This window comes from Puma concolor, chromosome B4 (assembly GCF_028749965.1).
Source record: "Puma concolor isolate L17-30 chromosome B4, mPumCon1.1.hap2, whole genome shotgun sequence".
Lineage (NCBI taxonomy): Eukaryota > Metazoa > Chordata > Mammalia > Carnivora > Felidae > Puma > Puma concolor.
The window spans coordinates 102617678-102631457 of NC_141673.1; the positions used below are offsets into that span (position 1 = coordinate 102617678).

The 13780-nt window shown below is 47.6% G+C and overlaps 1 protein-coding gene across 1 annotated transcript in view; it reads right to left on the minus strand.

Moving 5' to 3' along the window:
* Positions 1-387: 387 nt before the first annotated feature.
* NTF3 (neurotrophin 3) overlaps positions 388-13780 on the minus strand; it is a 67666-nt gene continuing 54273 nt past the window's right edge. The window contains exon 2 of the mRNA XM_086714260.1: positions 388-1721. Within this exon, the coding sequence (XP_086570386.1) occupies positions 927-1721 (795 nt within the window). The 3' untranslated portion in view covers positions 388-926. The remainder of the gene's footprint in view (positions 1722-13780) is intronic.

Sequence of the window (13780 nt, forward strand, 5' to 3'; positions counted from 1 at the left end):
TTTGAACACAGGTCTGACTCCAAAGTGCAACCATCTTCTAATTCCTCATGCAGCTCTGGGAGGGGCCCCGATAGGAGTGGGGAGGGCATGTGCTCAGAGGATCTCTGATGAGGAAGGAAGTTTGCTGCCATGTGTAGATTATCCATGATCCACTTCAGCTTGCTTTTGGGTAACTGTACAATTATTCTGTTACAAACAGTTAAAACATTTTTTCCTATATGCCTAAAAGGATGAAAACCACTTACAGAAAGCAAAACAAAAGGCAAAGCCAAAAACCAAAAAAGAATCCAACCCTTAACCCCAAACCCCAAAACAACAAATGTGCTGAAAAGAAACTTCCAAAACTAAAATTGCCAGGTTTGTTATTATTGTTCCGGGGCCGTAATGTTGGAGCAGATCATGATTTTAATTGGCAAAAGCGACAGCAGAGAGAGGAGAGAGCAAGTCCTTGATGGTGAGCTTGCTGGCCAGAAGTTAAGTGTGGAGCTCAAAGCTACCGGGTATCATTTCAACGGACGTGGTAACAGTGCATTTAATGAACTAATCAAACATGAAGTATACCAGAAGGGGGGACATCACTGCGTCTACACACAACTCTGACAGCATCTGATTTTAACAAGTTTACTAAAACGACAGTCATGGCCTTGACAATACTGAATGCAGAATACTGGTGTACACAGATTTTACAGAGGGACAGAACGGCTCCTGAGAGCCGGGTCACAAAATAAGGTTTAACAGATGGGAGAGGCCTGAGGGAAGGCAAGCACACTGATTTTATTGAGAAAAAAGCTTATATACTGTAGGGTTGCTGAAGTTTAATAAATAAAGGTCAACTTATAATATATAAAAACAATATAAACATTTATATGCTACATGCATATCATATAATTTAAAGTAATAATTTATATATGGGGAGAGATGCCAATTTATGTTCTTCCAATTTTTCTCGACAAGGCACACACACAGGAGGTGTCTATCCGTATCCATCGCCAGCCTACAAGTTTATTGTTTTCTGACGTCAGTGCGCGGACGTAGGTTTGGGAAGTTTTGCACTGAGAGTTCCAGTGTTTATCGTCAATCCCCCTGCAACCGTTTTTGACAGGCCTGGCTTCTTTACATCTCGTCTCATAAAAATATTGTTTGACGGGAGAGTTGCCGGTTTTGATCTCCCCCAGCACCGTGACCTGGTGTCCCCGAATGTCGATGGCCGAGGACTTGTCGGTTACCCACAGGCTCTCGCTGTCGCATACCGAGTACTCACCTCGGTGACTCTTGTGCTCTGCGTACCTCTTCCTCCGCGACGTTCTGTTGGCCGCCACGGGGTTGCCCACATAATCCTCCATGAGATACAAGGGAGGGGGCTCCAAGGGGGTGCTGTCACTCAGCAGGACCCGGGGCGAGCTGTAGCGTCTCTGTTGCCGCAGGAGTTCTGTGTCCATTGCAGTCACTGGCTGGAACTCCGACTTGGTGGGCTCTCCCTGCTCCGGCTTTCGGGGGGCTTCTGCTTTGGGCAGGGTGCTCTGGTAGTTTTCCTTAACGTCCACCATCTGCTTGGAGAGCTTGTTTTTCAAAATATCTGCCTGGATCAGTTTAATAATCAGGGAATTTAGTGAGTCTTCAGGCAAACTCCTTTGATCCATGTTGTTACCTTGGATGCCACGGAGATACGCGAGAAATATCACATAAAACAAGATGGACATCACCTTGTTCACCTGTAAGATCTGAAAAGGAAACGCAGGTGTTAGTAGCAGGCTGTGGCAGCTGAATCCATGTCATTCTGGGTTGAGTAACCCTGTGAGAGAGCAAGCAAGAGCAGGGTGTCACCTTCCAGAGTCCTCTCTGATGTCAGGGACCAGGGCTGTCAATTTCTCTCCTTGGGAAATACCGTCTCAATAGGAGTCCTCTGAATCGTTAAAGTACCTTTTTCTCTTAGACCTCTCAAATCTTCCCTCCAGCATTGTGGCTGTGTGATAGGGAAAGAAGTGTGTGTGTGTGTGTGTGTGTGTGTGTGTGTGTGTTGTGCAGGTGAGAGACAGAGGGCAAAATAACTTTTTTTAAACCAAATACATGAGTGGTGAGATCTACAGTACACAAGAGTCAGGGCTCTCCCCAGGACCCATGTTCCTAGGAGCCTCAATGGCAGAGGGAGGATGAGGTGAGCACTTTGGACTTCTGTCTCTGCTCTCAGAAATCCCCGATGGCATCTGCGTTTGATGTGTGCTCTATCTGCAGCCGTCTCTTCTGTGTGGACGACGTCCTGCTACTTCTTTAAACATCACTTGAGGGGTGCCTGGGTGGCTCAGTTGGTTGAGTGTCTGACTTCAGCTCAGGTCATAATCTCACCATTTGTGGGTTCGAGCCCCGCATCGGGCTCTGTGCTAACAGCTCGGAGCCTGAAGCCTGCTTTGGATTCTATGTCTCCCTCTCTCTCTGCTCCTCCCCCATTCACGTTCTGTCTCTCTCTCAAAATAATAAATAAACATTAAAAAAAAATTTTAAGTATCACTTGAGCCTGAAAAGACCAGAGTCCAATGTACCTTGGCAAATTATGAAGAAATTGAATCTAAAAATTATAAAGGTGTGTTTACATTCTTTTAGTAACAGGAGCAGACTTGCAATTGTCTCAAGGAACAGAGCTCTACTGCCCTCCCCCACACCTGATGAAGCTTCTGGGTCTCTCAAAGAAATACCTGAGGATGGGGTCAGGTCAGCTGCCTGCATGATGTAGCCTCAGAAATGGGCTCCTCCCTCGCCAGGCCATGTCTGGTGGACCTGTTCTCTTGACCTTGTAATGAACTTGTGGGCTGCTCCCCACTCTGTGAGAAGGCCTAGCCAAGCTCTCCAGTGGACATGCTTCACCAGGGTGCCCAACTGCTTCACAGAGAACCCCCCTCCCCGCAAACCCTTCACAAAGGGGAGGTCCTGCCAGAGCGCTGCTTGTAGGAGATGGAGACAGAGCAACAACCAGCTCAAGTTAATGGGCTGGACTTGCCCTGAACAGCAAGATTCCCTGTGGATTCACTTTTGTTTGTTTGTTTGTTTGGCCTTTTAAGTTTCTAGTACAAAATGTTTCCTTTGGTGGCTGTGTCTTAATTTTGCTATCTCCTTGTTGAAGTGGCATTTTAATCCATCCACACTCTCCTTCCGTTGCCACAGCAGAACCTTTAGACGTGGTTTCTGTCGGGTCCTTACGGAATTATAGGGCTGGCCTCAAGATACCTTTCTGGCTGGTTCTCTCTCACTAGAGCAAAGCCCAGCTCTTCCGAAGGTCGGTGCTGCAAGGAGGCGCTTCAGGTGGGGAGGGCTGGCTACAGGAGTGATCTTCACCTGTACTCCGTGATCCACAGCACTGCCCTGAGGTTTCCATCCCTTAGTTACCATCACTACCACCTCACTGGCCTCCAGGGCTTCGCAGTTTCCTCTTTAAGGCTCTAAGCATGGAAAATAAAAAACCTTCCCTCGGTTCACCTTTGGTATTTGCAGAAAGACTTTACTAAATCCAGGGGGAAAATAGAAGGGAAATAAACAAGAGCGGCACAAGAAACAGAAGCAGCCCTGCTTACCAAGTACCCATGCCTGAGCTTGCCCACGCTAACTAGCTCCCGGGACTTCCAGACGCAGCCTCTTTCCTGTCTCGTCTGAAGCACTGCTCTCTCGTTCCCAAAGGCCAACAACGCTGCAAGCACTTCGCTCCAACTTCCTCCTCCTGGCTCTTGGCCCACCTCTTTGATAAGGGGACCATCTTCTTTCCATGGGAACCACTCTTTTGGGACAAATGACTCCTTCAAGGTCAAAGCCAAAAGAAGGATTCTAGCTTTGCTGCCCACCCCTAGAGACTGTCCCAGGAATTGTATTATCCTAGGAAAGTGGTTCCCACAGGATAACTGCTCTCCCTCCCACTCTGCGTATCACTGACATTTCCTTCAATACTGCAGGCTTGACAAATTGAAACTTGAGCCCAGAATGAATGGCATACGTGTAGCTAGAATTGCTCATTCCCCACCCCCAAAATGGAATACAGCTGCAATAAAATAATTGGGACTAAGAGTCTATCAAAAAACAATTTATGAAATCCTCTCAAGGCCCAGCCACTGTAAGCTAAGAATACATAGGATACCTGCTCGTGGGGAAATAGATCAAGTAGGGTCAGTGAGAGGGATCCTAGGGACAAGGAGAGTAGATGTGTAGATTAGCAACGTAATTTACAAGGGGGAACGGACAGGAAGCAAAGTGGATGGTGCCAGTGGATGGCCTTGAGATACAAAAGGAAGAATCTTTATGGGGCTTGAACACGGAAACAAAAGGTTGTAGGAGTAGAAGAGAGATATAAAGCATTTATATCCAAGCATTTAATCCAAGTCCTGCATTTTATAGATGAGAAAAACTTAATTGCAGTTGAAAGAGGAAGAGAAATGCACAGGGTAGAGGGATCCCCTGCACTCCTGGCCAGGTGGCCCTTTTGGTCAGATTACAGCTGGGCTCACGCTCCCAGGACCCAGCCTTGTTTGCTCTTCCAAAAGCTGCCAGGACAAGCTTTAGGAGCCGTGTGCACGTGCCGTTCCTCTCCCCTGGCACACATTCATCACCTCTCCTGTTGAAGTTATCCTCATTCTTCAGTGCCCAGTTGGGAAGCTAACTTCTCCACAAGACTCCCTCCCCCACCCCAAAGTAGTAACCACCACTTTCTTTGCAATCTCTCAGTGTGTTTTCCAATTGGCTGTGGTACGAGGTATCACAGCCCTCAGGGCACTCCATGCTTTACTCACAAGATTCCCTCTTTTCCAAGGCCAGGAGCCCTTTCCTGTCTGTGCCTCTCCCCTGCAACCTCTCCATGGTGAATACGAGGTGGAGGTCTGGGTGCAGTGAGCCAGGAACAGAAGTGCGGGTGGCTGAAGTCAGGACAGCTACCTAAGTTGCAAAGCCTTGTGTGAAAATAATGGTGGCAGGAGGTGTGACTGTATGTGAGCAAACCCTCCCAGCCCTCAGGTGTGTGCTCCATGGTCCCACCAGACTTCACATATAAAACACAGATTTGAAGATAAAATTCTTAAGAACTTCAAAATGGTAACCATGGAGCATTAAACCGTGAGTGTGGGGTCCCCTTCTTGAGTGCAGGACCTTGTGCTATGGCACTTGCTGCACACCCAAGAAGCCAGCCCTGGCTGCAGAGATTGTTTGAAGGTAAGAGTAGCCATCCATTTTTGGTCAGGAGGGACAGGTAGAGCCCAGTCCACCAAGGACTGCATGGGAGGGTGTCCTCCTGTTCAGAGCTGTGGACGAGGGCTATAACGTCAGCTGCAATCTGGCTGGGAGAGCCTGGGGTTGTGCAGAGTGAAAAGGCCCTCATGACTATCTGTTTTCCTTCCCTGGGCAGTGACAACCAAGGAAAGTGGGAATTAAATGGGGGCAATGGGAGAAGTCAGGATCATCAGGAAGGAATATTTTATCACTGATATGGCTAAAAATCACCAAAGCATGCTGACCATAAAAAGCAGACCGACTTTTAGTTGATCTTATTACTATTTTTAGGTTCTCTCCTGACAATACTCACTGCTGTACCTGGGTGGACCTGCTCCTACCACCCCTACCTTGTTTGGCATTGCCTCTGGGAGCCCAGGGCATGGGGGGAGGGGGTTAGAACACAGGTCTCCTGATCTTTTAGACAACTCTGGCTCTCTCTCAAGTCCCAAGCACAGAAACTCAGCACAGAAAAATCAGGCCATCATGGGTGGGGGTGGGGGTGAGACAAAAAAAAAAAAAAAAGTGCTAATATAACAAAGTTTCTAATGCCTCTTAGCATCAGTCCTACCTCTTTCTGGAGCTCCACTGTTTCTTACCATCAAATCCAAAATCTTATGATGATACCTGGGAATACTCAGTGGGCGGAAATCATCTGCAGGCTGGTCAGTGTTTCTAAGGCACTTGCCAGGCTGCATTAAAAACCCAGCAGGAGGGGCGCCTGGGTGGCTCAGTCGGTTAAGCGTCCGACTTCGGCTCAGGTCACGATCTCGCGGTCCGTGAGTTCGAGCCCCACGTCGGGCTCTGGGCTGATGGCTCAGAGCCTGGAGCTTGCTTCTGATTCTGTGTCTCCCTCTCTCTCTGCCCCTCCCCCGTTCATGCTGTGTCTCTCTCTGTCTCAAAAATAAATAAATGTTAAAAAAAAATAAAAAAAAAAAACAGCAGGGTGGGGCACCTGGGTGGCTCAGTCAGTCAAGCATCGGACTTTGGCTCAGGTCATGATCTCACGGTCCATGAGTTCAAGCCCCATGTCAGGCTCTGTGCTGTCAGCCTGTGCTCCAGCCTGTGTCTGGAGCCTGCTTCAGATTCTGTGTCTCCCTTTCTCTCTGTCCCTCCCCTGCTCATGCTCTGTCTCTCTCTCCCTCTCAAAAAATAAACATTAAAAAAAGATTTAAAAAACCCAGCAGGGTGCCTGTGGCCTCCACCTTGATAATCTGCTTGTAGATTTTCTGTAGAGGGCAAGTCTAAGAATGGTGCTAATAGAACTCTCTAAAACACAGATGTTTGAAGGAAACCGAGGCGTGCCGTGGGGTGGAGGGCGTCTTCTAAGGTTCGACGCCTCAGTTAACAGTAAAGAGTGACAGAGGACACCTGGTTCCTAAGCTCAATAAAGATCATGTGGCTCGTGCATAGTCAACATTATTGTGAGAGGTACATAATGAAATCTGTATGAAAGCACTGAGCACAGTATCTGGCATGCTGCGGTACACTGGAAATGTTATTGGGACATGAACTTGCATTATCTGTGGCAGCAGAGTCGCTGCATGCCTGTCCTCGAGGCACACATACAAGGTACCGAGCAGCTGGAGTCAGGAATTCCTTTTCCACAGACAACCCACAGCAATTTGCACCAACACAGAGCTCTCTCCCAAATGCCACCACTAGCAAGTGCTTGGATCTCAGACCAGCCACACTTGTGGTGGGAGAAGAAAAGATTATTGCGAGTTGGAAGCACAGAGAATAGGAAAATCACAAAAGCAAACAGGTACGGGAGGCTGGGAAGTGGTGTTTCTGAATAAGACAGGGGCAAGAAGGGCCTGAATCTGAGCTCTGGCTCCTTCTGGTCACCAGAGCCTGCATTTTCCACCCCATCTTCTGGGGTGGGCTTTCCCCAGAAGACGAGTTCTCTGGAGTGGGGAGTGAGAAAAGGAAGGCAGAGCCAGCTTGACCCAGGCATGGCACGTCAGTGAATTTTTCAATTTAGAAGGATCTCTATGCTCCTTCTCTTTCGGTCAAGTATCCAAGTATCCTAGTGTGTTATCATCATCCGTATGTTCCTCTTGGTGAAGGGCCCATGTCCCCTTCATGTACACATGCCTGCTGCCTAGCACAGGGCTGGACCACTGCAGAGTCCCCATGTCTCCTTAGTGAATGAATGCCTACCACGATCAAGACCTGCCCAACACACTGCTCAGTGGCCTGAGATCCTGTATGGGCTTCTGCCAAGCCTGGTCTGGAAGCCACTCAACTCGGCCTTCTTTTCCCAAAGAAAATACAAGGCCTGGCTCTGAAGTAGGCCATGGTCCCCAGGCTCTTCTTGGCTATAATTGGAAAAAGACCTGTTAAAGACCTCAGTAAAACCCCCTTCCTACACTCTCCCCAGTGCCCATTTCCCCTGCTCAGAGTTTTCCAAGATCCTGACCAACTAGCAGATGCTATTTTCCTCACTTAGAAATGCTTTCCCACATATGGTGTTTTCTCAGTCCCCGGAGCAACATTCCTACAAGGTTTCACCATCCCTCAAAATACTCAAAAGAGAGCAATTTCTGATTCCTCCTTTCTGGCTCAGTTTACAACACACACAGAGGGTTTTTGGGCAAAGCAGCACAAATGGAAAAGAGAGCTGGGTAGAGAGCCAGGGTGGGACAGGACCTGAGCCCACAGCCACTCATGTCTGTCACACACAAACACCTGGGGGCGCTCTCCTTTGAGCTCCAATTTCCCTCTCTAGGACTAGCTTCCCAGCACCTGCGCCTCGCCCTGAGCCAGCACCTAGAGACCTTGCTTGCTGCACACGTGTGGAGTACATTGTTAGCCTGGATGGAATGGGAGCATCAGGAACAAAAATGCTACGTGCCAGGGGCCGACATACATTAAATCTTTAATCTCAGTAACAGCTCCTCTGAGGTATGGATGAACGTTCCCCATTTCAAATGGGGGAGATTGAGGCACAAGACGGTGAGTAACCAGCTAATAAGCGGCAGAGCCAGGATTTGATCACAGTCTGGCTCTGGAATCGATGCTCTCAAAGATTACGCCATGTGGTCCGTCCGTCCCCGGCCTCAAACATTCCAGAGAGTTTATTTCCAGAGGAAGTTCAAGGTCCATGGCTGGGCAGAGTTTCCAGGTGTTTGAGGACACTGTTCCTATTTCTTCCTCCCCATATTCACCATGAAAGTGTTCACCATGAAAGTAAGCAAACTCTGTCCTGCTGGGGCCTGATGCCCTGCAAGGTCAGTCCCTCTGAGGGTCACCCGTCTCTGCAGAGGCCGTGTGCTGTAGTGGACAGGGCACCAAACATACCATCTCAAGTCCTGGCTTTGGTGCCAGCACTGGAAACCAGGATGACTTACAAACAAGGCATAGAGACTATGTTCTAGCTGTTCTCCGGGAGGAGGCATGAGATCAAATGTGGAGGCACTTTTTAATTTGCCAAATTTTTAATATGCAAATTCAAGAGATTTCATTATTTCTGGTACAGCCACATCCTCTGGAGGCAAATGCATTTCTCTGGCTGGGTTAACAAGGACACTGTCCAGCTGTATCCAAAAGGGTTTAATTCTTTGGAGAATTTCTGAAGCTATGACATGGTCTCTAATACTAAGGGCTCAAAAGACTCCATCCTGCCAGATAACCCTAATATCTTGTTCAGGGACTGGAAAGGGGGAGAGGTGGGAAAGCGACAGATTTAAAGTAGAATGACAAAAGGGAAAGGAATGTGGTGGAAATATTAAACTAAGGCCATATAAAAGACTGGCGAAGCTTGCTCCCCATATCTTAATTACAAAATTAATTCAAATTGGCTTTGTTCTGAACCCAGGTCCTGGGGCCTGAAAATTAGTCAGTGGGGCCACATGAAGATGTTCTGACCCATGACAAGGCTTGTTGCTGGAAGAGAGAGCAAGAAAGAGAGAGAGAGAGGGAGAGAGGGAGAAAGGAAGACGGAGAGGGAGCGAGGGAGAGAGGGAGAGGGAGAGAGAGAGAGAGAGAGAGAGATCCTGGTGGAGCCTCTGCTGGGGATTGGTCTGGTTTTGGTTAATCTCTTTATTAATGATCCGGAAGCAGGAGAGAGGAAAAAGTGGCAGATTAATTAAAATGCACAGATGACGCTCAAAGGGAAGGTGCTGCAAACAGCGGTGAGGACAGACCAATTATTCCCCAGCACCCATGGGGGTTGGCAACCTGGAAATAGCATGATGAGATTCACACTGGAAACACGTAGGTTAACTCACTGGGGGCAAGATGAATCCAAAACCAACAAGGGAGGGAAATGTTTGTAAAGGGATGAAGGGAAGGAGTGACTTGGAATGGCTACAAGGAGCAAATGAGAAATGAACTCACATGACCAGGGCTGTGTGGGTTTCCACAGCACCGTCTTCTCCTATAGCCCTATGTTCTTTTCTAAATCTCGCCTCATACATTCTGAGCTCGCCTCTGCAGTGGCAGCAACTCTTCCATTCCCTGTCTCATGAAGCATAAAGAATACATAAATTGAGCCTTAAAGAGGGCAAGAAATGGAGCCAAGATCAGAGAGCAAGTGTATGGCTGTTCACAAAAGGTGCTGATGAGTATGCTCTGGCTTCCCCCAAACCAGAAGTGATCAGGGACCCAAGGAAGGAAGACGCATCTCTCCTTGCTTCATTTGAGAGGCCCGGTCCCTAGGCAGACCCACACCTACACAGTCAGAACAGGTGAGAGCAGGGGGAGGGATCTGGATTGCTCTCTTGTTCCTCTTGTTAGAGCTTACTTAAACTCAGGGTTCTGAACTTGCCTGACTTGGACAACACTTGCCCTGAGATCTGGGACAGGACAAGGTCCTCAACTTTCAGGAGATGCTGGCTCCCCAGGGGCAACAAGGCACACAGTCATCAGGGAAGGCACATCCCAGGATGAAACAAAACAAAATAGAGAATTTCAAAAGTCTACTCACCTCCCTCGGAAAGGAATCTCTGACACTGGTCCCTCTTGGAAGGCAGTAAATGAGGAAGAGAGACTCTTGAACTGACAAGGAGCCCATATTCAAAACCCAAGCCCAATGCCTTGAGATGGAAGTTGAAAGCTGTGAGTTTGCTTTTGCACAGCTGTTGGAAGAGGAATTTGACATTATTCAAAGCATACCCTCTCCTGTGGCCCCAAGGCAGTGAAAGATGGAAGGTATGGCACATGTCAAAACAATGTGCATCAGCAGCTCCAAGAGCAAGGTAGTACAGTTATTCCCCAGGCCAAGGAACCCTCTGGCGTGGCCCCCATCTTGGCAAAGAGATCTGAAAGGAGCCTGGTATGCCAACACAAGCCCCAGGAAATCCAGATTTTCTTTATCCTTTGCATACGACAGACTCTCATTTCATGGCCAAAGGGTGGACAAGGAAGGATCTGCAGAGAAAATCTGAGTCAATCCAGCTACTAGTTATAATGGCATGTGTTTACAAATTTAGTTTTCTTTGTTCTGGACACTAACAATCCCCCACCAGTGTACATAAAAGTGTGCATATATGGGCTCATGTGTGTGGGGGGCATGCTGCAGCCCCCTCAAGATGAGGATGGGGTACAGCCAAGCTATTTCTAAATGACTGTATCATTTAATATTCTAAGACATTTTGGTTTTGCTTTCTGCATCTGGGGAAACTCCATTTTCCAAGTGTAAAAACATGCAAGAGAAGGTTGCTTCAGTTATACAGACAGTTGGGGGTACAGCTGGCATTAAACTCTCAGCATCAGAGAATAATGGTCCAAGTCAACTTTTTGTTTTAGATTTATGCCTTGTGTTTGAATTGGGTTGATGTGTCAAGCATCTGCATTACCTGCAAAGTGCTATACAGCTGAAAGGTAATATTATTACAAGGTAGGGACTGCTGAGTGATCTTTAATAGTGAAAATAGATGATGACAATGATGATGATAAATTACTTATCTTGTCCACCTGGCCAAGAATGAGTCTCAAAATGGCAGAAAAAGAAGTTGGCTTCATCTTGAGTGCTGGAAGCTAAGGGAAATCCCAAAGCACGACTTCCATTCACACTCTGGATGCCTCTTCCAAACCAAGACCGCAGCTGACTTGGCAATACCCAAACCTTTGTGCATCAACCAGGGCAGCGGCAGCAAGACCGGGATCAACCCAAACCATAATGGTTTGGCCCCATGAGGACTTGGCTGCAGTGTGGTCAGATGGCAGCCTTTCTCCTCCAGGCTTGGCAATAGGGCTCGTGTCAAATATAGCCTATGTCTCCCCCTCAGCCTCTCTGCTGGCCCCACGGCCAACCTCCTTTCATGAGAATAAGGGATTGGCAAATAGTCCGTGGCCATCTTTGGTCTGGATCCCCTCTCCAGGAAACTCACGGCTGAAGACTGAGTGCCATGGCTTCTGCCTACTTTCTGGGCACCTCTTCCCTCTGCTCACCCTGGCTGCCATCATTCACCTGAACACCCTGGCAGACCAGGAAACCGAGGCAGGAGAGACGTCTATGTGATTTCCTGGACCTCTGCTTGCCCCCTCGTGAAAGGCTACAGGATGTGCACACAGTAAGAAAATCAATCTTCCACCAAAGCTGGAGTGTGCGGTAGGCACTTTGTAAACATTACAACTCCAATCCCAAACAGTCTACTGACTCTCTTTCTGGGCAGCTGGGCGAGACTGAAAACCAACCCAGAGCTTGTCCTCTGAAAGCAATTTTGGCACCAACACTCTGAACCCGAAGCTGTCTTTGATCACAGACACAGTCGTAATAATCGCTTGTAATAACAGCTAGCATTACTGAGCCGCGCCATATGCTAGGGACTTTGTGGGACACTTTACATGGATTTTCTCAATTAATCCTCACAGAGACGATTATTATCCCCACTTTTCAGTTGAGGAAACTGAGGCTCAGAAGGATTAAGTCATTTTGTCTGGGATCACATATCAACTGAGAGGCAGAGCCAGGATGCAAACCCCTGTCGGTGTGACCCCATGGGCCTTACTTGTAGCCAGTACTGCATAATGCCTCCCAATTCATTCCAGAGAGTCTAAGGCACCTGCCACTTGCTTGCAGTGAACCAGGCAGTGAGTGCCACACTGATATATTAATGCTCCTTTCCTTTTTAGAGAAAGGGACATCCAGGACAGGGCCTCCGGAATGTAAAGAGTACATTTCACAGTCTAAGCTTGGTGTCACCAATTCACAGTGGCTGAAAAATATATCTATGGCATGTGTGGCTAACGGGCTCATTTATACACTCCCTGGCTTCCTAATATGTAAAACACTTCTTCCCTTCTTCCTTATTTGATGGTAAAGAAGACCAAGAACCCAGGGATTTCTTTGGAAAATTGCTGGATTTTCGAAGGTGAGACAGATTCCGATTCTATGGTTTTCTTTGTAGTATATTTGTGGTTGGCAAGCAAAAATAAAATAACGTGGACTCCTGGCACATTTCCTGCTCTGATTCATGAATAAAACCCAACTCTGCCACTCATGAGCTTTGTGGCAACGGGAGAATCATTGCTCGTCTTTGGGTCTGAATTCCTGATGATATTTCTCCACAGGGTGCTGCTGGTATTTGGGCAGGATAGTTATTCATTATTCAGTCTTGTCCCCCACACATGAAGCTCTGGTCCCCATCTACTAAATACCAATCATGTCCCCCAGTCATGGTGACAACTGAAAAAATGTACTCACACTTTCTGAATACCATCTGGGGAGGCTGTATCCCTCCCGGTTAAGAATCACATAACATAATGCTGGTAGACTGAAGCAGTGGTTCTTAACCATTTTTGGATCATTGACCCTTTTTAGAATGTGCTAAAAGCTAAAGCATCTTTCCCCTGAAAAACATGTTCACATAAAAGAACAACTTTTCAGAAAACTTTCAAGGCATTTCAGACTCCCTGAAGTCTAACCCAGAGGTCCACAGACCCTAGGTGAAGAATTATCAAACTAAAGGGTTTTAAAGCTTCTTTTGAGCTGGAGTCCTCCATTCTTCTATTATCCTCTGCCAACCCTGAGCCTCATTACTGGCCTCATTTTCTGGTCCTCCTCATTCTATGGAGCCAGCACCAGCATCCTAATCCACTAGGATTCTCATAGTATGGGAAGATTATGGCAGGAAAGTGATCTGCCCCAAACGGAACAACAAAATTAGTGGAAGAGCCAGAAATAGAACCCAGCTCTCCATGGGGCACCTGGGTGGCTCAGTCCGTTAAGCATCTGACTCTTGGTTTCAGCTAGGGTCATGATCTCACGGTTCGTGGGTTTGAGCTCTACGCTGACAGTGCACAGCCTGCTTGGGATCCTCTGTCTCCCCATCTCTGTCTGCCCCTCCCCCATTCCTCTCTCTTTCTCTCAAAATCAATTAAAAAAAAAACTTAAAAAAATAAAGTTTAAAAAGGAAAAAAAAGAACCCAGCTCTCCAGAGGACCAGCCATGTGTCACTCATCAGGAACCAGCACAGGACAATATATTTAAGAACACAAGGAGGGGTCCTGTCCACAAGGCTCACTGACAGCAGGGCATCCTTGAGGGGGCAGAGGGGTCCCGTGTGAGCCTGACCAGCATGGCACCTTTAACAAT